The following is a 26,052-nucleotide window of genomic DNA, read 5'->3' as shown; positions in this document are numbered from 1 at the left end:
AGAAGATATTGGACTACCATTTGACAGAAATGGTGTAAGGTCTCCTGCTTGGGCAGGGAGATTGGACTAGATGACCTACAAGGTCCCTTCCAACTGTGTAAATCTAATCTAATCTACTTTGAAGTTCTTTGTTGTGCTAACTATAAAGCTTATGAGGACAGCGCATCTGATTTATTTATTTAGTTTATTTGCAGCCCATCTCTCCACAAGCAATTCTGAATAAGCTGATCCTAAATAACCTAAAGAAGGAATAGTCTGTTGGTTGTTGCAATTCATTTGGGTATCCTCTTTAGCATCCTGTTTGCATTTTTTTTTTTTAAAAAAAATAATACTTGAATTTCAGAGAACGGATGAAGAGGGTTGTGTAAACAGCAAAAGTTGGTTTTAATATATTTTGGTTACCATTAACAGATTACATTAAAGGCCATTCATAATGGCAATCAGTTTTTAAATTAAAAAGTAGGATATGCAAATATTGGAATGATTCAAAGAACCTCCCAACAACCTTTACAGCAAAAAAAAAAAAAAAAAAGACTGACCTTTTATTTATAAGGATACAAAGGGAACATATACAATCAGCATAATCCTAGTGGTACTGTATGAAATAAAAGCTGCATTTCCGACACTTTAATTGTCAATCGTGCTAAATCATGCTTTTAATGGTAAGTTTATTTGACAGAGAATCATAGAACTGGAAGGGATGTTGGAGGTCTTCAAATACGAGTCCTTATGCTATCCCAGGCAAATGGTTGTCCAGTCTTGAAAATCTTCAGCAATGGAGCAACAACCACAATTCCGGAGACAAGCTGTTCCACTGATGAATCATCTCACTATCAGGAAATTCGTCCTTATTTCCAGGTTGAATCTCCCACTGACAAGCTTCCACCCACTGCTGCTTGTTCTGCCTGCAGGAGCTATGGAGAATAAATGGACACACTCTTTCCTGTGACAACCCTTCAAGTATTAGAAGACTGATATCATGTCTCCCTTGAGCCTTCTCTTCATTAGGCTAGACATACCTAGTTCCCTTAGCTCTTTGTCGCGTGATTTAGCCTCTAGTTAAGTTTTGCTCATTTGCACATTCTTAAGTCCCTTTCCCAAGTAACCACTGTGGCCAAATGGGATTGTTTCCTTCAGAGAACATGTCCTTGTGGTTAAGCCAGGTGCAGCTAGTCAAGAGATGAATACCGTATATACTCGAGTATAGGCCGACCCGAATATAAGCCGAGGCACCTAATTTTACCACAAAAAAACTGGAAAAGTTATTGACTCGAGTATAAGCCTAGGGTGGGAAATGCAGCAGCTACCGGTAAATTTTAAAAATAAAAATAGATACCAATAATGTTTTGAATATTTATTTCAAAGAAAAACAGTAAACTAGCGGTGTATTCAATGAAATACTTCACTCACCTCATGATGCTGATGTCCCGCTGTGATGATGATGTCCCGTGCAGCCGCGGGAGCGATGTCCCGCCTCCTATGACACACGGCACAGTGATTCCTATCATTGGATCACTGTACCAGAGGAGGTGGGACATCGCTATGTGGCTGCTTGCCATAACAAGGAGGAGGTGGGACATCGTTGCAGAGCGGCAGGAGGGGGAGGAAGGGGAATCGTAAGACAGCCCTGCATTACATTAGAAGGTGAGGAGGGGGGATGGTGCGGTGCGCGCTGCGCGGCAAACTGACACAGAGGGAGGGGAAACTCACAGGGGCACTGGGCCATTCACGAGTGTCACCCAGCGGCATGGCCCCGCCCCTTTTTCTCCTCCATTTCGGGCAAATTTTTCACTGACTCGAGTATAAGCCGAGGCGGCTTTTTTCAGCCCAAAAAGTGGGCTGAAAAACTAGGCTTATACTTGAGTATATACAGTAATAAAGATCATTCTCACCCTCATTGACAAGGCAAGCCACTTGTATATAAACAGAGAGCAAACCTCACTCTTTCTAGCTGATGTTTCTCTAGTTTGGTAATGAAACATCTGCAAGAAAAAAACCAAGCCAGGAGAGCAACAAGGATCCCACTAACACCTCTGTTTATCAAGACTTCCAATATGTTTAAAGTTCAAAGTAGAAATAAATAGTTAGTGGATTAGCAGCAGAGGTGGTATTCAGCAGGTTCTGAGCAGTTCTGGAGAACCAGTAGCAGAAATTTTTGAGTAGTTCAGAGAACCGAAAAATACAACCTCTGACTGGCCCCCGCCCCCATCTATTTTCTGCCTGCCAAGTTCCAGCTGATCAGGAGGAAATGAGGATTTTGCAGTAACCTTCCCCTGGAGTGGAGAGGTAATGGGGATTTTGCAGTATCCTTCCCCTGGAGTGGGGAAGGAATGGAGATTTTACAGTATCCTTCCCCTGGAGTGCAGAGGGAACGGAGATTTTGCAGTATCCTTCTCCTGGAGTGGGAAAGGAATGGAGATTTTACAGTATCCTTCCCCTGGAGTGAGGAAGGAATGGAGATTTTACAGTATCCTTCCCCTGGAGTGCAGAGGGAACGGAGATTTTGCAGTATCCTTCTCCTGGAGTGGGAAAGGAATGGAGATTTACAGTATCCTTCCCCTGGAGTGAGGAAGGAATGGAGATTTTACAGTATCCTTCCCCTGGAGTGCAGAGGGAATGGAGATTTTGCAGTATCCTTCCCCTGGAGTGGGGAGGGAATGGAGATTTTACAGTATCCTTCCCCTGCCACGGCCAGCAAGCTATGCCCACAGAACCGGTAGTAAAACAATTTGAATCCCACCACTGGTTAGCAGTTGAAGAAATAAATGGAAGGGAAGTGGAGAATGCATAACATTTTTTTTACTAATTATTTTCTACTTTATGTTGTGTATCCTTAGTCTTATGCAATTTCTGCTTGAACAATTTAAAAAAAATCTATTTGCCCCACCTCTACAAGACTTCCAACTTATTCCTACCTGTGTCCAAGTTCATGGGCAATTGTGAAGGCCAAAGGTAGGCCAGAGTCTTCATTGATGTTACAGCTCCGATGTGGTTGACACATTCCTGAGAGATGGGACAAGCCTAAGGTTTCACAGGGTTGATTCATGCCAGCACAAATGTCTTTTCTGTGACCACAGCAAAAAAGCTTGATGTTAAAAAAAAACAAAAACAAAACCCTGTGTATTCAAGGTAATCCCACACTCAGAACACAGGGCCACTGTTTTTAATGCTCTTAATTCTAAGAAAGTATACACAAAGAGGTTGGTGCAAACATCACTTTTGGGGATCTACCAAGGTTCATATTTCAACAGAAATCTAGAGATTCAACCTCCAGATTTCCTGACTCCGGATTTCCTCCTTTTTGTAACCACATTCTTTTTATGTGTCCCCTAAATAATAGAAACAAGGAGAAGGGGCTATGATTTTTTTAAAAAAAGTTAATAATAATCTCATAGATTCTCTTGTTTGTTTAATATGAATAACAGAACAACAGAGTTGGAAAGAACCTTGGAGGTCTTCTAGTCCAACCCCCTGCTCAAGCAGGAAACCCTATATAATTTCAGATAAATGGTTGTCCAATCTCTTCTTAAAACCTTCCAGTGTTGGAGCACATACAGTGTCTGGAGGCAAGTCATTCCACTGATTAATTGTTCTAACTGTCAGGAAATTTCATTTTTGTTCTAGGTTAGTTCCCTCCTTGATTAGCCACCCTAAAAGAACTTTTTTAACAAATGTCCTTCTCCATCTGTTACAGCTCCCCCTCCCTTCCAGTCAATATTTTCCATGGTCTAACAACATTTTTATTCTCATTCTATGTAATCCTTGCCATTAACTATGTTCAGAAGCTGAATTAAAGCTTCCTAAATTAGAAATGAGGCATTATAGCATATGGAAAATGCAAAGTGAGTCACATTATTTCAGGTCATTATAGCAGTATTCAAAAGTGTGCAATTATTGTTAACAATAATTTCCCACTGTTGTGGGAAAAGTCACAAGCAAGACGGCGTTGTGATTACTGCAGCCAAACAATGCTGGTAATTAAGAACCAAAAATATTTGCTTCTGCAAATATTCATCTCTCTGGGAAAGAGTTTTGAAGGACGGGAGTTGTTTTCCAAAAATATGTCCCCTTCATTTTATGTCCTTTAGTAGAGTAGGCTCCGGTTTGTTAAGATTTTTGAATATAATTTGATGCAAAGTTAGGCAGTATGATCCAGAAATTACCAGAGGCATGAGCGTAAATCTTCACCACAAATCCTTCATAATCTTTTCTCTGGGAACTAGTTTACTCTGAGGTAATTTTATAGCCTTGACAATGCTAGATTAGTTTCTTTATTCCTGACCAGGTCAGACAATACATCTGTCTGCAACAATACAAAACAGTCCAAGTTTATACAGTATATATAATTCTATGCATGGGGGGGACATGGAATTTCCTCCCCCCCCCCATCTTTCTAGGTGAACGGGTGTTTGGGGAACTGCCAAAGAGATGGATGGATGGATAGGTGTGTGGGTGGGTGGATGGCAGTGGTGGGTTTCAAAAATTGTTCGAACCTACTCTGTGGGTGTGGCCTCCTTTGTGGGAGTGGCTTGCTGCCCATGTGACCGGATGGGAGTGGCTTGCTGCCCATGTGACCGGATATGAAGATGCTGACGACACTTGTCAGAACCACCTTAAATTACCTCACACACAGCACTGGCATGCATAAGAATATGATGTAAACTTGTTTTTTAAAAGGCATCTTTGGTTTGCGTTAAAACAACTTCAACACACGCAATGTTCTGATTGCACCACAAACGCAGTAGTCGTCCCTACCTTTCACAGAGGCACTGAGTTTTATAAATATGAGCATGATAGTGTAGAATAATCATATCCAAGGACCAGTGGTGGGTTTCAAAAAAGGTTTGGAACCTCTTCTGTAGGTGTGGCCTGCTTTCCAAGTCCACTGGTGGTACCTCTTCTAATCGGCTCGGTAGATTTGACGAACCAGTTCTACCGAATAGGTGCGAACTGGTAGGAACCCACCTCTGGTGGATGGATTACATTTGCACAGGCCCCACGCCAATCTTAAACCAACCTCTGTGTGGTTTACAACCAAGAATAAAGTGACACATATATAATAAAAAAACAAGTGAAACCAATATACTCAAAGATAGAAAAACCACAGCCGCATTTCCCTCATGCAACCCCCACATTCTCTTCCATTCTAATTGCACCCTATCCCAAACACCTTGGGTGTGTGTGTGAAATATGTCATCCAAAGGAGTGGATAAGCAATCATCGCCACCACCCAATCTAGAACAGATTAAAGGCAAGCAGGTATAATAAGGGTTGTCTTATACCTGGTGGTGATGATGTGACAATATGCCAAATGGCATTTTGGTAAGTTAGTGCTTAGCAGAGTAATGACAGCTAGATAATAATGGATTCAAATGAGCAAATACTGAGAGAAAGTTAGGAGAAAAACTGAAGGGCAAAAGTTGCTTGACAGCAAATTAATGAGCTGGAGATATGATGAGTCGGTTACTGAATGAATTCAAGCAGAAGCTGTTGGAGATACTTTAATTTAGATTTCTGAACTGAGCTAAAGGTACGATTGAGTAGACTAAATGTCCCTTCCTACTCTTGATTTAAGAGAGGTTAAGAGCGAATGATACTGTAATGTTATGGAAAGGAGGATTAAGAATTAGAAGAAAAGAAATACTCCCCACACACACACACAAACACAACAACTGCGCAAAAGTGCCCGTACAGATGTTATAGAACCACAGTAGTTCCAGCCACAATAGTCATGGTGAAGTATACTAGAGATTGTACTGTATTTTTCGGAGTATAAGACACACCTTTTTCCTTCAAAAAAAAAAAGGGGGGGTGAAAAAGTCTTATACACCGAATACAGCATTTTTGGCCTCCCCAAACCCCACCCCCTTTGCAAAAATGGATGTGCAGAGGGTTTGAGAGGCTTGCAAAGTGCTCCTGAGGGCTGGGGAGGGGAAAAAAAGATTTAAAAAACCAGGTAGTGCCCCTAGGAGCACTCTACAAGCCTCCCAAAGCCTCTGCATGGCCCCCCTTTTTTATAAAAAATGGCCCATTTTGTGAAAAATGGCCCATTTTTCCTTGTTTTTGATGCCCCTCCTTTTTTTTTTCAAAAAATGAGGCCTGCAGAGTGCAAAAGCTTTTTTAAAAAAAAATTACCTCTTCAAAATCATGGTGCATTCTTATACTCCGGTGCATCTTATAGTATGAAAAATACGGTAATTTGTATGATCAAATAGGGCTTACCAGAAGAAGCAGCCTGACTGCTTCTTTTGGCAAACTTCATTTGATCATTTGTATATTTGGAAGCAAAAGAATTGAGAAATTTGTCCTCTGATATGTGGAACTCAGTTATCCATTGTTGCATAGTTCTTGGCTCAAGTGAGGTATAAAAGTATTATAAAATACATAAAAGTATACGAGGCAAAACGTTAGACAGTCCATAAAGCTGTTTTCGACTAATTCTACTGAGAAATCCAGCTTTCCCTACTTCTGTTTCTTCTCAAAATCTAGACAGTAACTTACAACCATTTGTTTCACAAATTATAACAACACTGAAAACAGGTCATCATACTAATGACTTCATAGCATCCCGATGGACATTTGATAACAATTCAGAACCAGCATGTATTTATGAAGGTTGTAGCATCCCAGACTCATAAAACCTTCCCAACTGGCTTCTGACAAACAAAGTCAAAATTCAAAGTCAGAATTCGCTTAATGACCATGTGATTCACTTACCAACTCCAGTGATTGGCTGAACAACTGTGACAGAAAAAGGTTGCAAAATCGGGCATGATGTATTTAACAACTGCCTTACTTAGCAACAGAAATTCTGCTCTCAATTGTGGTTGTAAATCAAAGGACTACCCGTCTGTAGAGATTCTCAGTCATCCAGGTCATAGCAGTAGCAATAGCAGTTAGACTTATATACCGCTTCATAGGGCTTTCAGCCCTCTCTAAGCGGTTTACAGAATATTGCCCCCACAGTCTGGGTCCTCATTTCACCCACCTTGGAAGGATGGAAGGCTGAGTCAACCTTGAGCCGGTGACATTTGAACCGCCGAACTGCAGATAGCAGTCAGCTGAAGTGGCCTGCAGTACTGCACTCTAACCACTGTGCCACCTCGGCTCTATAGGTCATGGTTGTCCCAAAGGTGCTTTTTCAAGAGGCAAATGGACTTTCTTGTTTTTTCTTTTGAAGACGTTGTATAGCTAAATGTCATCCAGGATGACTCAGAATCTCTACAGATTTTTAGCTATACAATTTGGGAGGAACATCCTTTGAATGGTGTGCGAGTAAGAATGGATTTCCAGAGGAAAAATGCAGACTTCGGGAACCAGGAGCACTACTAAGGTGACCCTGAGGACACAGATAAACCTCCAAGTGCTTTAATGACCCTCTAAAAAGGTGCAAATGACCAGCTGTCTGCAAGGAATATAAATCCTTCCATTCTTCACTATCCTGTCAGAGCTGAAAAAACTTCTTGGATGAGAAGCGAAACATCTTAAAAAGAAAAACCAAGAAAATACAGTTGCTCCTGAAAAGAAAGCACCTTTGGGTCAAGGACTACCTGTATTTCAGGAGGGAAATGCTACCAGTTCGGGCCGATTCACCCGAACCAGTAATAAAAATGCTTTAAAAAGTTTTTAAAAGTTCCAATGATCAACTGTGTGACAATCAGCTGTGCCTGATTGTCTGTGAGGTTCCTGCTTTGTTGCAGGGGCCATTTTGTGTGAGGTCCAGCTGCTTTTACATTGTGTATGTGTCAGTTGTGCAGCCACGCCTACCCAGTCACATGACCAGCAAGCCACACCATGCCCACACAGTCACATGACCACTAAGCCATGCCCACCAAGCCACGCCCACAGAACCCATAGGGAAAACTTTTGAATTTCACCACTGCCGTATCTCATTCAAGAACCCCATACATAAGGAGAATATCCTACCTGGTAAGAAGTACAGCTACATCATGGTGAAGTGGGTTTGTATCCAATTTTGGGTTGATACTCTTCTGCCATTTGCAAAAGCTGGCTAAAGTCTTATCTGCATGGTGGGTGATTTTCAGCCCTTGCTACAAAGAGATGGGGAAATGAATTATCTTGTCAGAAGACTATCAGTATCTGTGATAATGACAAAGCCTGGCAAGTTAATTGAGTTTTAATAAATATTGCTATTGCATGAGGTGAGAGACGTGATTATAATAGTCATTTATTGAATCCTGGCATGTGATTTTAAAAAAAGGGGTTATTACTGAAGATAGATCAGGGGAGGAAAAAAACAGTACAATAGAAAAAATGGAGAAGTCTTCATGGGATAAAAAAAATAAACAAAAAGAAACTGCAATAAATTTCTTAAGTTAGAACCAGGGATGGGCTGCTGGGGTTTCGCAGGGGTTCGGAAGAACCTCTAGCTAAGATTCTGTGCAGTTCGGAGAACCCCCCCCCCCCAAATCTCACTCCTGACTGGCCCCTCCCCTCCCAGGAGTCCCCACGCGGCCATTTGGGATGCAAGTAAGTTCAGGGCACATGTGAAGGCTCAGGGAGGGCCAAAAAACCCGGGCCTACCGGAAGTTCAGGGGGGGGCAGAAATGGGCCCACTTCCCACCCAGAAACTGGGCAGAGAACCCCTTGCTAAAAATTTTGAAGCCCAGCCCTGGTTAGAACATTATTTTTTTCTACTTTGAAACAAATGTTATCCCTAAACAAAGGATAGGTGAAGCATAATGATAAATTAATAGCACTTTATCTCATTTGAAAGCAGGCACATTGGAATTAATACTAACTCTTCTTCTACAGAGTGCATTTCTGAAGAGGAAAAATAAAAAGTTGGATTCTTTGTAAAAGTTGACTGAATAGATCCTACATCTATTGTATGTCAGTTGTGCCCATTTCTGGAACTTGAGGCCCAAGTGATGGTCATTCATGCCCTACTTCTCTGTTGCAATGCTTGCCCCGTGGAACATCATGCCCTGTGAAGTTCAGATAACAGGAACCCTTCTGTTCTTTTGCAAGGTCCTAAAAACTCGCGCTTTCCTTCAAGCGTCTTCCTTCAATGACATGACCAAGCTTAGGATTAACCAGGAGACCAAATTCTTACCTCCTCTTCTTCAAGAAGAATAAGCCGAACAAGCACAATATGGATCGCGTTGCCAATGCTCGGATCATGGAATAATCCTGCCACCTAAATCAAAGCCAGGCAATATGAACTTAGCGGATTCTTCTTCTTCTTCAATTTTTTTTTCCTAATAGTAATGACGAGTCTCTGTGGAGGAGTGTCAAAGAAGTCAAGATGACAGCCACAATCCTACTATTGAAGCTCCACTTTTTTTTAATGTGCTTTGATTGCATGGTTGTGGCCAACATCTTGACTTTTTTGGACACATCTTCCTCAGTCCCATGAACACTATCGATCAACATCAAAGTATCTGGCAGCTAGTTCCTTTCTCCAAAGAACTTACAAGCTAAATATGACTGGGGAAAGAAGAAGAGACAAAAGGAAATGGAAGAGGTCCTAGATGTCAAATGGAAATTACTGGAATATATAATAACTGAAGCAAATTAAACAAAATGCAAGGCAAACTTATACAGTTTGTTTTGGTTGCTATGGACAAGTACTAAGTTAATTAGATGAATTGGAAGTGTTGTGCTTTTGCTAAAATATTTTGACTCAAATTTTACGCTATTCTCTACATCTGTATTTGGCATACTTCTTCAGGCATATTTAGGATAAAGAACTGTGCTTCCACAAAAGCATTGTTCTATTTTTAAGATGACAGGAGAAAATAATTAAATATAGGGGACAATCACATTCACTGAACTGAATCAAATAGAATCAAAATCAAATCAAAATCAAATCCACCCCAATAGAAATAAATGGTATGACCCACCATATTTATGATAGTGAGGATATAGGATTCCACATTTTCGCTTCCGTGGTATTCAATCATTTTACTATCAGCAACTACCAAAGTCTCCACCCATCTTTCTCTACTGACAGAACGCCGGTAGGTTGTTCTTGGCGTCACACGGTTCCTTTCCCACTTCATCCTTTGAAGTTCTTGCTGTTTGAAAAAGTTTGATGTTTCTGAAACAAAGAAAAAAAAACCAATAGTGTTCAATGTACTTTCTGTAAAGGTAGCATAAATAACAGATTTCTCTTTCCCACAGGCACATAATGTTACATGGACTAGTTTGGTCAAATGTTTACCTCAAGACATGGGGAACATGCCTGAAGAATAGGTGCAGTAGTTCAAGGCTTCAGAATTTTGTCAGGGCAGGAAGAGACCTATCATCCCTGACCTAGACTCACAAGACTCTAATCCAGACCAGATGCTTCTTCCATACAGTCCTTGGGAATACCTTCATGTTCTCAGAAGTTTGTCTTTGGGGCACTAACACTGCAGCATCACAAAAATTACTGATAGAATAGAGTGTAAGTGTTGGAAGGGACCTTGGAGGTCTTCCAGTCAAATCCCCTGCTCAAGCAGGAAACCCTATATAATTTCAGATAAATGACTATCCAACATCTTCTTAAAGACTTCCAGTGTTGGGGCATTCACAACGTCTGGAGGCAAGCTGTTCCACTGATTAATTGTTCTAACTGTCAGGAAATTTCTCCTCAGTTCTAAGTTCTTCAATTCTCTCCTTGATTAGTTTCCACCCATTGCTTTTTGTTATACCCTCAGGTGCTTTGGAAAATAGCTTGACTCCCTCTTCTTTGTAGCAGCCCCTGAGATATTGGAACATGCTATCATGTCTCCCCTACTCCTTCTTTTCATTAAACTAGACATACCCAGTTCCTGCAACTGTTCTTCATATGTTTTAGTCTCCAGTCCCCTAATCATCTTTGTTGCTCTACTCTGCACTCTTTCTAGAGTCTCCACATCTTTTTTTCATCGTGGCGACCAAAACTGAATTCCAAGTGAGGGCATTATAGAGTGGTATTAATACTTCATGTGATCTTGATTCTATCCTTTTGTTTATGCAACCGAAATCTGTGTTGGCTTTTTTGGAAGCTGCTGCACACTGCTGGCTCATGTTTAAAAGGTTGCCCACTAGGATCCCAAGATCCCTCTCACAGTTACTATTATTAAGCAAGGTACCACCTATACTGTACCTGTGCATTTTCTTTTTCTTGCCTAAATGTACAACCTTACTTTTTTCACCATTGAATTTCATTTTGTTAGATAGCGCCCAATGTTCAAGTTTGTCAAGATCCTTCTGTATCTTAAGCCTGTCTTCTGGAGTGTTGGCTATTCCTGCCAGCTTGGTGTCATCTACAAATTGGATGAATTCCCCATTTATCCCCTTATCCAAATCATTGATCAGAAAGGCTAGCTGGATGTAGATTGAAAGTTAAGGATTTATTCTTATACTCCCTCTTTCTCTGTCATTCTTCCTGCCGCTTGTTCATAATCATTTTTCCCCCTGCTTTTTGTTCCAAGGCAACCAGAAAAACCATTTGTTCTCTGGCCCTTCTCTTGGTAGGATATAGTTAGCTAGGTCACCAACTGGTGGTCCGTGGACCACTGGTGGTCCGCAATAAAATTTTGGTGGTGCACAGAAAAATTATTTGCATTTTTTATATTGCATTAAATCAGGGGTCCTCAAACTACGGCCCCTCGGCCGGATACATGCAATGAACGCTTGTATTGCTGTAGACTCTCTCCCTTCAGGGTCTTTTTGTGCAGAGGGGGGCAGAAATTTTGACTTGGGGTCTGCTTCAGCCTTCTGATGCGAGGCTTTGGGTGAAGGCTGGAGGGAAGCGTTGCCGGTGGCAAAGAGTCAGAGGGCCTTGTTCCAGTGAGACTGCTTCATAGCTTGGAACTGGCTAACCATTTCAGCTCGCTGAGCCTCCAAGCTCTGGTATCTGGCCTTGCACTCCCACAGGCCTTCCTTCTTCTTGGAAAGCCTATGCTCGTAGTCCATCCAATTTGACCTGAGCCAGCTGTTTTGCCAACTCTTTCTCGTTCCCAGGCAACTGCTTCCTGTTGGAGCCCTAAGGTGCCCGGGCAGGATGGGGAGGCGCCCCTCGACGTGAGTGACATCGAATTGGCCACACCCATCCAGTCACATGATCACCTTGCCACACCCACCCAGCTGGTCATTAGGCAGATCATATTAGTGGTCCACGGGATTTAAAATTATGAATTTAGGAGTCCCTGAAGTCTCCAAAAGGTTGGTGACCCCTGAGCTAGGTGATAACCTTTACCCATCCTTTCACACACAAGCAAAGAACACTTTCATTTTCACCTCTGTAGGCAGAACATCAGGCGAAAGAGAGAGGTAGGGGCTCTCAGCAATGCCACGAGGATTACTTGAGAGAAACTAAGCCTGATCAGAGCAACAGTATTTGCTCTGTGCTTATAAAATTTAGGGAGCAAATATGGCCAGCAAAGCTGCTGGAACAATTTCCCATTAAAAAAATATGACACTTTGTAATAAACATAAAGAGACATAGGTTCGCTTTATATTCTTCAAGCTAATAGCAAAAAAAAAAAAAACCCACAGAAAAGCAAAAGGCTGAAATAAAATAAAAAATAAACTATAATAAACCATCTTCAAAGAGGCACTTTTATTAGCTTTCTTTTCCCTTCCCTTCCCTTATCTTTGTTCATTAATCCCTACGTAGGAATTTGTCCTTTTCTTGAAATAGGAGAGATTGTTGCTTATTTAAATTGTTTATTTTATTTTTAAAGTAATTGCTTAACTCCCCACCCCCCGCAAAACCATATCTCAAATTTCTAAGGCTGCCTTGTTTTGTGATATATTGTATGTAAGAGAGTCATTTCTAATTGATTTTAATTAAACTTTTAATATGAGTATCTATAGTTTTGCCATTACTGTGTACTGTATATTGTATGGATCAGAAAGAGAGCTGAGAAAATATCTACAGATCCAGCACATCCTGAACAGAAACTATTTCAACTTCTCCCCTGCTATAGGGCATTGCATACCAAAACTAGGCCCTGAGACTGTTTTCCTCATGCCATCATTTTACTAAATGCCTAATTCCCACAGTACAGTCTTATGCCTGCGAATATCTAGCCACTTAGTTTGGCTATCTTACTTTTATCCTTATCACCTGTTCCACTACCTTCTCTATTAGTATCATTATTATGATTATTCTCCTTTGTTATTAAGATTATTATTACTTTGTTACTTCGCATGTACACGGAAAGCTTATACACCGGAGACAAATGCCTTGTGTATCTACTCATACTTAACCAATAAAGTGATTCCTAACCAAGTATTTTATTCTATTCGCCAACTTTAATCTTCCATTCTTGAATTGTTGACCGGATATGATGTTGGAACAATCTCGATTCATGAGCCTTTGTAAAACTCCTTGGTACTAAAAAAAACTCTGCTGTTCAGTTTGACGGTCGCCTTTGTCATTCATTTGCTAACCTTAGACTAAATTTATATATTGAATTTGATTTGATGAATTTTGTAGATAATAATCCCCAATAACGAACTGCACTTTGAAAAGTCAGGATAAGTACATCGCATTTAAGAAAAGTGCCTACTGATCTTTAAACTTAAACCTCAAAAGTGAAGTTTCCACGACAGAAAAACACAGAAAACTATTAATTCAGCCCTTTGTTGCCAGGCAACGTAGCCAACCAAAGTTGAGTTCTTCATTTGATTATGCACAATAGACAGGATCTTGCCAGACTAAACAGCTTACTACTGTCATCCTAATGGAGACACCTTGGTAGATTTTAAGTGGCTATCCTTACTCTTTCCCTCTCTCTCCTATACAGCTCTGACTTGTGCTACCTTTTGTCTCATTCCCCTGCCCCTTGGAATAGGCTCTTTCCTTCCTGGGAAACTGCCCTTCGTAGAAGTCCATCACACCAAAGCTAGATGGGCAAAAATATTCTGTTCCCGTCTCACACAAAGAATACCTAGCATAGAATAAAACAACTTATCTTCCATGGGTTTGAATGGGCTCCACCCTACTGGGGTTTCAAAAGGTCCTGAAGATGTCCCTTTCAGCCAGGATGCTGCTGAAGACACCCGACACCCCTTCTTTCAGATTTGTTTCGCTACCATCTTGTGTCCTGATTTTGTGTTTCTTATCCTATTACTTGTTTTTAAAATGTTTTGAATAATTTGTAAAGTAGCCCAAGTCGCTGGGAGTTTTTACTCAAGCAGCGTATCAGTTTAATAAAGTCCTTGATTAAGATCACAATTGAGACCGGAATGTCTGTTGTTAGGGATGGAATAAGGTTGAGAAATATTTGAAGTATTTTAAATACTTATAAGCAGGCTCTAGGAACAGGACACAGACAAATCTATAGACAGAAAAAAAAATGAGAGCAATCTTTGGCATGCAAATACGAATCCTTATACAGAGGGCCTGCAAACTTCAGAGAACCCAAAAACAGAATACCATAACATGTATGCTCTGGTTGCAAAAGTAGAAGCAGAGCCAGGCTGGGGGGGTGGGGGGGAGGCCATACAGCAAGGGTGTCAAACTTGTTTTCATTGAGGGCCATATCAGGGTTGTGTTTGACCTTGGGAGAGGCCTGTAAAGGGTGGGCGTAGCCAAATTGACATCACTCGTGTCTGGGGCACCTGTGGTGGCTTGAGTGCTCTTCCAGCGAAAACAGGCTCCTGAGTTCCATTTCAGCTGTGACAGCCTCCTGCAATCCTCTAGCAGCAAAAATGGAGCTTGGGAGGGCCGCCCACAGCCCTTCCAAGCTCCATTTTCAATGGCAGATGCACTGCAGACCAGTCCTTCACTGTTTTCAGGGCAGCCCCGCGAGCCAGATCTAAGCACTCCGCAGGCTGGACCCAGCCTCTGGGCCTTGAGTTTGACATCCCTGCCATACAGGTTCCCCTCGTTTTAGTTCTTAAATCCTGATGGCTGACAGATTCAAGACTTGGCCAGTAAGTGGATCAAAATCCTTGGGTGCAGGAAATTTGCACCAATAACAGCTATTATGCCTCAGTAGTTATGGCTGCACAATCACATCTAGCAAACGACGACCTCTGAAAAATGAAAGAGAATATTTGTAGCTCAGAGTTGAAATGAGGGGTCCTTGGTGCTCACTGAGCTCGGTTGTTGTTTTTTGGCAGACATTTCATTACCCAAACTAGGTAACATCTAGCACTTTTGGTGTCACCTAGTTTGCATAATGAAACATCTGCAAGAAAACAATCAAGCTCAGAGGAACCCAAGGACCTCCAACTTCTGAAGAAGCCTCAACTCGAAAGTCACTGGATGCTTCAAATAACCCTGATAAAACTTTCACACAGATCTCATACCCTCACCCTTATACACAGGTGTTTTTCAGCAAGAACAGATGTGAGTTTCAGAAGACTTTACTGCAGCTCTCAATTATATTCTGCTCAGTAAGCTGAAGAATAAAGAAACCTGACAAGATAAAATAAAATGAATTTTCCATTTCCAGGGTTGTTGTTTTTTATTACCAGAAATCTTTAAATAATTTTCAATGTATCATCTCTGCAAAATCAAATATTTCACACAAAAGCCTTTTTTCCTTACCAGACTTTAATAACCTTTGTGTATTATTAAAAAGTCACAATATCTCATTCAGCTGGAACAGAAATGGTTAAGTAATGAAGCTAAGCCTCCCATTCCTTCCCATGAATTTAACATAAGGCAGAACAGCACTTCTGGTGAGTTGGATTGCACAGCATGCTGATATCACACTTAATTGAGTCAACAGTAGTCAAGGATGCCTGCAGGAAAGGAATGGTAGGCTAAATGATGATATATGCTTGATGAGATCATCATGCAAATGAGATTATTTACATAATACAAGTATATAAATCATACCACTTACACAATGACATCATCATGCAAGTTTTCATCAATTTGACAACTTGTAGCTGATTATAGACTTATAACTTATAATTCACACTAATGGCTGAGTCTGTTGCAAATCAATAGAGAATTAGTTTTAATCAAAAGATGTTTGAAGTTAAAGTAACCTATGAAGTCCTCTGTGTAGCTTCTCTGTGAGGAAATATTGCAATGTTTAGGGTTTTTTTAATCTAGAAAGCATGCAAATGAGAGGTCATATGATTGAAATGTACAAATTCATGCATGCTGTGGATAAGGGGAAGGAGGAGGAGCTATATCTCCCTTCCCAATCTATTAAAACCAGAGGTCGCCCAATGAAATTGAATTCTGGAAGAAACAGGGCAAAATGATTTTCTTTTGCTTTTACACAATGCATAATTCAATTTTGAAATTCACTACCATGAATTATGGCGCTAGCTATCTCCTTGGTTGGTTTCAAACTAATTCATGAACATCACGGAGGTTATTGGCTTGGTGGCAATGTGACTCAGTGTAAAGGCCATTTACTAAGTGACTAATGGGCTTTCTGATGGTTACTTAAGTCTACTGCTGATATACCTCTTTCTATTTAGTCTCACTTCTTTCTGCAGCTATTCTAGTCTGGCTGAGGATCGAGACCAGACACTTGACCAGCAAAGAATAGGTCTTAATGCTGTAATAGTGGATGGAGGGAGAGAGAGGGAGAGAGAGGGGAAGAGGGAGAGAGAGAGAAAGAGGGAGAGAGGGGGGAGCGAGAAAAAGAGAGAGGGAGAGAGTGTGTGTGTCAGGGTTCCAAATAGCATCCAAAATTAAATCAGAATCCAAGGCAAAGTATTGCTCAAAGTTCCAATATATTAAGAGAGCCATGTTGGCACATCTGGGAAAACCCGAATCTGAAAGCTTCCCTGTTCTCCCCAGCCAGTTGAAAGTTCAAGATTTTGCCCCACATCCACAAGCCAATCTCCCACTGCCATGCTGGCAGTTCCACCCATCCAGTTCTGGTCAGGTGCACAGGTGCAGAGACAAAGGATGACCTTGGCTTTCTAGAAGGAATTTTTTGGCTATATAGCATCTAACTCCGTACAATCCCCTCTCCCATTTTCCCACAATAGAAAAGGCACAGTAGAATAATAGAAAGTGTGGCAGGCCAAAGATCCACAAGCAAATATAGCTGCAGGCGAGATAGAGAGAGATAGAGAGATAGAGATAGAGATAGAGATAGAGAGAGAGAGAGAGAGAGAGAGAGAGAGAGAGAGAGAGAGAGAGAGAGAGAGAGAGAGAGATAGAGAGAGAGAGAGAGAGAGAGAGAGAGAGAGAAAGAGAGAGAGAGAGAGAGAGGAAGAGAGAACTAGAAAGAGAGAGGGCATGAGGGGTAGGGAGAGTGAATGAGGGAAAGGGAGAGAGAGGGTGGGAGAGAGAAAGAGAGAGGAGAGAGAGAGAAAGAGAGAGGGAGAGAGAGAAAGAAAAAGAGAGGGAGAGAAAGAGGGAGAGGGAGAGGAAGAGACACAGTGTCTTTCAATGCATTCTGATCTTGAATTAATGGCACAAGTTTCTGGAATAGCAATGTTCAGCAACTAGGGTATAACTTACTACAAGTATTCCTCATTTAGTGACCACAATTGGGCTCATCAATGCTGTCGCTAAGTGAAAACATGACTGTCCTCATGATTTACTTCAGCTTTCCTTTGCTTTATAAACCTGGGAAGGTCATAAATGGGAGGATTGGTCACAAAATTACCTTTTCATCACCACTAAAATTGTGAACAGTTGCTAAACAAGGCAGTCACTAAACAAGGACTACCCATAAACTCTGCTAAGAAATTGTTCTGGAAGAAAGGGGTGAGTATCAGGAGAATCATTTCCAATCATTGGAAAAACGTCAGCCTGATGAGCCTGAAGAAAAGCATCTGTGTGCTGGAAATAGGACCCTCAAAAGCAGGAGGGAAATATCTTGATTGCAGCTTGTTCAAGACTTCATTAGCATCCATTTTGATTTTGCACAGCAAGACATTTTGGGACATGAAGGAGCAGGTGGAAAAAGACAGGACAGAGAGAAGAGAAATACCACTTTTAGGTGCACCTCAGACATTTAGACTCTTCATCTCTTTGGCCTTTAATTGCCTTATATTGCACGTAACCCACCCAACAGAAGATTGAGTCATGAGATCTATTATACTTTAAAAGTTGGTATGATTTATATATTTGCATTTAGTACCATTAATTATATGCACAGTTTTACACCAGTGTAGTCTTTGAACACTCCCATTTTGGGGATTGCTATAAGTGGCACACTCTGTACTGCATCCTTTCTTCTGCAAGAGCCAAATAATGTCAAGACCAAGAAATACAGATAGCAATTCTTCCAAGCAGAATCCTTTATTTATTACTAGCTGGATACCTGTGCTTCGCTACAAAACCATGTCATCGGACCAGCCCACAGGCTGGATGAGTCACATGTTGGCCACGCCCATATAAGGCAACTGGCAGTTGGAACAGAGTTCCTTTCAGGTGGGAGGGAGAGTAGATTGTCTAACTCCTTAGCATCGATGTGTGTTAATATAATACTGTATAAGAAATACTGATGATCTGATGGTCATTTAGGAAAATCCTTTCTTAGCAAGCACCTGGAAACCAAGAGGAACATACATGCCAAATTTCAAGTTTGTAGGCTTTACAATTCTGGAGATGAATGAGTGGTATTTGGTTTATATATAGATTTCACACCTATAGACATAAGTTGCCAGACTGAAAGCTCAATTAACAGCATCTACAATGTCAATATACTCTCTCAACCACTTAGGACGGGCTGTCTTCACCCTCTTTCTCTCACACATAATATCTGGGCTGAGTTGGCTTTTACTCCTCTGAAATTCACCCCATCCCTCCTGGGAATCTACCTCCTCACTGCATTCTATCACAAAAAAAAAAAAAACTAATTAAGAAAAGCTTGTAAGCAAGGCACAATCCCATTCTCGTTGTTTCCTATTCCTGAATTAATATTCACAGGCATGCTGTTGTCCTTGTTTCACAGTTGACATATATAATGCTACATCGGCTTATTCTGAAATGGTACATTTAGCAAACTAATTCCAGTCAATTATGTTAAGACTTTATTCTTAGAGGCCCAACTGTCTCTGCTCCCCCACAACAAAACTGTCTTGTGTTGTCACTATAACAACAAAACACTGTGGGGGGGAAAGTTCCTACATACTTCCTTTCCTTTCTTTCATTAGTGAAATATTTGTGATTAATCTTTCTGTTGCCATTGAGGTGTCTGGAAAGGCAGAGAGTTTATTTGAAAGAAAAAAAAAAGGCTATTGAGCAAATAAGACACACTCAGGAGCGTGCAAAAATAAGACAAATGGCAATGTAACTACATCAACAACTCAATGACCTGAGCAGAAAGTGAGTCTTCTTGTTGTGTAAAGCAAGAACATTGGTTTAATCTGCTTGTTTGCTGGTGAGGTCATGTGTCTTCATGATAGCCTAAAATTGTGTGTGAAGCTTGGCAAACTAATTTTGTTTATACCATAGCAATCATTTGTAACTTTTTCCTACTAAGGGGATATAGTTGTAATTTTACAGCATGTGATGGATTGATTATATGATATCGAGGTGGATCTTAGCAATTACATAGATCATGTCTGTGTGACTTGTCTAGGCAGTCTCCCCCACAAAAAACCCAGACATGATTGAATGGAAGAGAAAAAATTGCCTTGAAGTTTTTTTTTAAAGGAGTAAGTCAGGTGTGGTTCTTGTTTTAAATGTTTAAATGAATAGAGTACGTTCTAAACTTAAAATGTTTCGGATCTGTAATGAAATAATCACACTTTCTGTTCCCTCACCTAGATCTTGGTCAACAGCAGTGGTGGGATTCTAATATTTTTACTACTGATTCTGTGGGCAGGGCTTGGTGGGCGTGGCAAGGGAAGGATACTACAAAATCCATTTCCTCCAGATCAGCTGGGACTCGGGAGGCAAAGAATAGATGGGGGGTGGGGCCAGTCACAGGTGGTATTTATCCGTTCTCTGAACTACTCAAAATTTCTTCTACTGGTTCTCCAGAACTGGCCAGAAACTACTGAATACCACCTCTGGTCCACAGTCTCTTACAAGATTTTACTTTCTCAGAGATTAAAACAATCACAACTAAGGTTCAGGAAGGCTAAATATTACTTCCAGGGTAAAGGATATTATGGTCTCTTTGAAAAATAAGTATAGATCCATCAGTAGATCATGATACCAGCTCCCTCCCTCCCACAATGCTCCTTTCATGAAGCTGTTAAATCAGGGGTGTCAAACTTATGTCGTCATGGCGGCGTCACATGACTTATTGGGACTCCCCCCCCCATTCGCTAAACTGGGCAGGGGCAGAGCCAGCATGTGATGCATCTGGCCATGGGCCACGAGTTTGACACCCCTGTGCTAAATCATTCCAGCTTCACTTTCAACAAAACATGTGTTTCTGTAGACTAGTATTGCTATTAGATCAGGGTTTCCAAATCATGGCAACTTTAAGACATGTGGACTTCAACTCCCAGAATTCCCTTGCCAACCATAACCCCTAACCCATTGGTGGCTGGGGAATTCTGGGAATTGAAGTCAACATGTCTTAAAGTTGCCAAGGTTAGAGAATACTCTATTAGATTGTCACTATTACTGTTTTCAATTTGTATTATTTTCCTTGTATTTCTCCCATCTCTTTTGAAACCACAGCTAGGCATTTTTAAAAGAAAAAACAGAAACGGGCAGGAAAAACATACCATGGAGCCATCTAATAGCAAAGCAAAGTCTTTAATGCCACTGTTGGTGATTCACTGTGGTTCCTCTAAGTTCCTTCACACCCTATTATTTTTCAACCCGCAAGCTGTATATTGGCACTACCAAAACTGTAACTGGGGACCCTTAATGGTGTGTGTTTTAACACTCTGTTTGCAGGAGTAGAACATTTTCTCTGTCTCACATTTGCATACCCGCCCACTTGATGACCTTCTCCGGTTTCCAGAATTCATTTATTATAATATATTCATTCCTTGATCATTCCTCCAAATATATATATATATATATATATATATATATATATATATATATATATATATATATATATATATATATATATATATATATATATATATATATGCCATGCATTCTCAGCAAACTGCTGCGCATTTACTCCACTGACATGTACTATATATTTACCTGGTTGGAAGTGACACTGATGACAATCTGATGCCTCTTTGATGAATAGAAAGAGCACCGAAGCACAATTTTATTCCTGCTGAAAAAATATCACTAAGATATTTCTTGCAATGTGACTCTGCTCGAAGGACACCAGTGCAGGGATAAAGATTTTTATCTTTACTTCATGGTGAAACTTTTAACATTTTATGATGCAATCTGAAGCATGATTATTAACTATGAGTTCCATGTTCTCAAACTCTGCCAACTCATTTTGGCCAAATGGGAATGAAATCCTCCTCTCCTCTCCCCTCCCTCCCCCCATTGCTAGTGGAAAGAATGGGGGAAAATAATTTTAACAGGTATTTTTATCTACCTACAAGAAAGTTCCATTTAAGCTTTCCAATGTTGTTATTTGTTATTAACCATTAATCTTAAAAGCAACTTGGGATATGATCTTAATTAAATCAGAGCTATAAACCATTAAGTCGGCCAAGTTTATCATCAGTCATATCAGGGCAAAACTTTATGGGATTACTGTGAAAATATTCTAAGGGAAAAAATAGAGATAGAAGACAAAGAGTTTGTGAACACCTAAAAGTGATTCTATTTTTTTGAGTATGATTTTGAAATCATACGTCCTGGAGCAATGCTACTAAAGTTATTAAAATACGATGTGAGTAGTGCTTTATTGACCAGATTCCTCTCCTTCACTGCTAGAACAATTTACTAAATTTTATATCTTTAATATTCAGGGAGGGGTAGGATCTTTAGTCAGCCAAGGGTTTCTGGCATGCCATATTGTGGCTTTATTCCCACAATGGTTACCTGTTCTTAGCCTGTAATTTGCAACTGAATTTGAGGAGTATCTTAACCAAACTCCTGGGGCATTTTAGACACAGAACTTATTTTACCATCTTGCCAATGAGCCAATGAACCAATACTCCAAGATCAAATGTCTCTTAATTGCCTCCAGATGCCATAGATTTTCATACAAAATGAACTGCAATGCTGAGATCAAGAGAACTTCCTTCATATAAATTTAGCTAATATATAAATGCATAATACATACGAATGAATATTATGTACATATGTTCAATAATTAGTAAATAAATATAAACAGTCATAAATTATAAGAGATCACTTCTTTAATTAGAAATAGACATTTATCAGAATAACAGAGTTGGAAGGGATCTTGGGGGTCTTTTAGTCCAACCCACTGCTGAGGCAGGAAACCTTACACCATTTGATGAACGTTATCTTAAACAACCTTCTTTAAAAGCTAGGATATTACACTGTATTTTCTGGAGTATAAGATGCACCAGAGTATAAGAAACACTAAGGTTTTGAAGAGGCAAATTAAAAAGAAAACCTTTTTGCATTCTGAAAACCTCCCCAAAACGGCCCATCCCCCCACAAAAAGAGGGTGTGAATAGCCCTTAGGAGGCTTATAGAGTGTTCCGTGGGGGGGGATGAGCAAAAAATGGCCCATTTTTCCTGAAGAGCCCATTTTTTGTCAAAAAAGGACATTAGGAAGCTTATAGAGTGCTCCTGGGGGCTGGGGGGGCAAATTGAGCAAAAAAACAGCCCATTTCTTGCTCATTTCTGCCTCCCCAGCCCCCAGGAGCTCTCTGAAAACCCCCTACAAGCTATGCACGGCTATTTTGGTGAAGGGGCGGGGTTTCAGGAGGCAAAAAATGCTGTATTTCATGTATAAGACACACCCAGATTTTCAGCCTCTTTTTTGAGGTAAAAAGGTGCGTCTTATACTCCGAAAAATACGGTAATTGTGTCTTCTGAATGATTTTTCTGTCAAACTACCAATGTCAATAGCACTTAGACATATATACAGTTTCACAGTGCTTTATAATCCTCTCTAATTTAATTAATTAGGACATCCATCAGAACCCTGACAGCAGTTTACAAGGTCAGAATATTGCCCCCAACAATCTGGATTCTCATTTTACTGACCCCGGAAGGATAGAAGGTCAAGTCAACCTTGAGATGGTCAAGATCGAACTCCAGGCTGTGAGCAGAGTTAGTCTGCAATGCTTAGAGGTGATTGGATTGTTTATCAACACTGTACCCTAGTTTACGGCAATATATTCAACTCAGAAATTATGTTAATTAAAATTTTGCTTCATTTATCTTAATACAGTAGTTCTATGTTTTGAGATTATTTAGAAGCTTTTGTCAAGATCTATAAGAATTGTGCTTAAACTTTTGTAATATTTGTGAAAACAGAGGCGGATGATATGGTTGTAACAGGCTCCAAATTAAATTAAACGTTCAAATAATCGGGATTCAACTTTATAATAACTTCCTTATTATAAAGCAAGTGAAAAAGTGGGACTTGTCGTTCTGTAGTTTTGTCTAATTTAAAATCCAATTAGCTATGGTCCGCTTATAATAAATGACACTCAAGAAATATAACATTGTTGCACTAAAAAGTCACTGAAATCAGTCTAGAATTTTGTCAAGGTCAAGAATAATAGAAATATACAGCTGTAGAGAAGGTCTTAATTCATTCCGAAGCCAACTATCAAGCCTGGAGGTCATATTTTGACTTCCTTGGAGGACCACATTCTAATTTTATTTCGGGATACAGATTGAGACAGTGCAATGCAAGGAGCAATTGTAAACTCAGACTTCACTGAGTTTACAATACAGGGAATAGAACAGAATAGAATAACAGAGTTGGAAGGGACCTTGGAGGTCTTCAACCTCCTGCTTAGACAGGAAAACCTACACCACTTCAGATAAATGGTTATCCAACATCTTCTTTAAAACTTCCAGTGTTGGAAGCAAGTTGTTCCACTGATTAATTATTCTAAGTCAGGAAATTTCTCTTCAGTTTTAAGTTGCTTCTCTCCTTGATTAGTTTCCACCTATTGCTTCTTGTCCTGCCCTCAGGTGCTTTGGAGAATAGTTTGACTCCCTCTTCTTTGTGGCAACCCCTGAGACACTGGAACACTGCTATCATCTCTCCCCTAGTCCTTCTTTTCATTAAACTAGACATACCCAGGTCCTACAACCGTTCTTCATATGTTTTAGCCTCCAGTCCTCTAATCATCTTTGTTGCTCTTCTCTTCACTCTTTCTAGAGTCTCAACATCTTTTTTACGTTATGGTGACCAAAACTGGATGCAGTATTCCAAGTGTGGCCTTACCAAGGCACTATAAAGTGCTATTAACACTTCACGTGATCTTGGATAATAAGATCTTGATGGAAATAAACATTGGTTTTTGTGTCTATCAAGCAAAACAGTCATAGAAGAGCCATCTAGGGGATATTGCATTTACTCTCAGCCTTTCTTTCAACTGATATGTTATATCAGGAATTAGCCTATAATACCAAGAATACCAAGGCACCTGCAACACTTCCATATGGGAATTTTTTTAAAAAAATTAAAATGTCCAAATCTTATTAGATCTAGCAAGACTTCAGGGAAAATGTAAAATGTTCATGAGATTTTGGGCAAGAATGGCCAAAATGTTAAGATGATTGCGAGTCCAAGAATGCTATCTTTTTAAAAAGTTTTTTTGACATTGAGTACATCACGGGAGATTGTGCAGGGACAGTCAAGAAGGTTGACAGTTTAAAGTTAATAGCATGGGAGAGGGAGGAGCCAACGTCGCGACGACACATTGCACGGACCCGACAATCCGGGTCCGTCGATGAAACTTTTGTCTTTGGATGGTCCGAGAGGACCTAAACCGTCCCGATGAGACGGTGTCAGGGAAGCCAAAGCCTTGTGGTCACAAGGACATCGCAAAGTCCCTGTTTGACCCAAGGGTAGTGCTTCCAACTGAGGACAAACAGGCAGCCCCCAGGCTGGCATAGTCGGAGACGGCTCCTGACGGAAGAGACGAAGCGAAAGCGTTCCATCTGGTGAGGTTTTTTTTTCTTTTTTTACTTTCAGAAGATCCGTGTTAAGAAACTTTTTTTCTTAAAAAATAAAGTTAATAGCACCTAGCACTTAACTTATACTGCATATTCCTTCACAGTGCTTTACAGTCCTTTCTAAGCGGTTTACAGACTCACTTTAAGGCAGAGTCAACCTTGAGCCACTCAGAATCAAATTGTTGGCAGTTGGCAGAATTAGTATGCAATACTGCATTCTCACCACTGTGCCACTTGGTTCTTAAGTTAAGTGATTGACTTAGGTTAAGTGATTGATTTAAACAGACATATCCTTTGCAAATCTGTCTGCTGGAAATTCAGAGTCAAGCCTTCTACATCACTCAGTCTATCGTTTATATACTATTTATTGAAATAATATATAATGTTTGGTGACCTTTAAAAACCAGTTCAAACATTTGTTTAGTCAAGTTTTGGCCTGAAATTCTAATTATTTTCAAATGCTGTAGCTGCCTTCAGAATCTGACTGCCTTTGGGAGCTTTTGATTCTTTTATTTGCTTTTGAATCTTATAGTAAAATGCCTAGAAAGAGAGACAAGTGACAGTCACTGACTAAGATCAGATTTATAGTTCACCGAGGATCGTTCATTCTTTGATATTCCTTGACATGATCCAAGAATTCTTTGCTTTGTTTTAGTGGTTTTTTGCAGTCATCCTATAGAAAAACCATTGCTCGTTTGCTCATATTTAAATCTAAATAATGATGGATGAAATTTCCAGTCACAGTAAAGGGATTTCAAGTTTCATTTTAGAAGGAAAAATGCAGACGCTAAAAAGTAATAATGAGGTTTGCCAAAGGAAAGCTGGATGACGATGGGAAAATTCAGATAACACCAAGACTCTGTTTTATTTTAGCTGTAAATACTGCTTTCTTTCCCTTTTTTCTCTCCCTTCTCTTGATCTGTTTGCTGAGTTTTAGCTGTTCCCTTATCTTGATCTACTTGCAGACATTTCATTACCAAACTAGGAAATATGATCCGATGAACATGCAAATGTTCATCTGTACAGGATATTAGAGATTGGGTGGAGAGGACTGTACTTTCAAATCTGCAAGATTGACATTGACCTCGTGGGGTAAAAGAGATAGCAATCCCAACCAGATGAGCTAATTCTATTTCATGGTAAAGCTACATTAACCAAATCTTGCAAGTCTGGAA

At 40.2% G+C, this 26,052-nt stretch overlaps 1 protein-coding gene across 1 annotated transcript in view; it reads right to left on the bottom strand.

Annotated features, from left to right (window-relative positions):
• The window catches only part of ADAMTS12 (ADAM metallopeptidase with thrombospondin type 1 motif 12), a 202,623-nt gene that overhangs the window by 80,783 nt on the left and 95,788 nt on the right, over positions 1-26,052 (bottom strand). Inside the window, exons 4-7 of the mRNA XM_032213898.1 lie at positions 9,867-10,063; positions 9,077-9,160; positions 7,927-8,051; positions 2,916-3,065 (exon numbers count right to left, since the gene is read on the bottom strand). Of these exons, the coding sequence (XP_032069789.1) occupies positions 2,916-3,065; positions 7,927-8,051; positions 9,077-9,160; positions 9,867-10,063 (556 nt within the window). The remainder of the gene's footprint in view (positions 1-2,915; positions 3,066-7,926; positions 8,052-9,076; positions 9,161-9,866; positions 10,064-26,052) is intronic.

The sequence above is a fragment of the Thamnophis elegans genome, chromosome 3 (genome assembly GCF_009769535.1).
Source record: "Thamnophis elegans isolate rThaEle1 chromosome 3, rThaEle1.pri, whole genome shotgun sequence".
NCBI lineage: Eukaryota > Metazoa > Chordata > Lepidosauria > Squamata > Colubridae > Thamnophis > Thamnophis elegans.
This window is presented reverse-complemented; position numbering and strand designations above follow the sequence as displayed.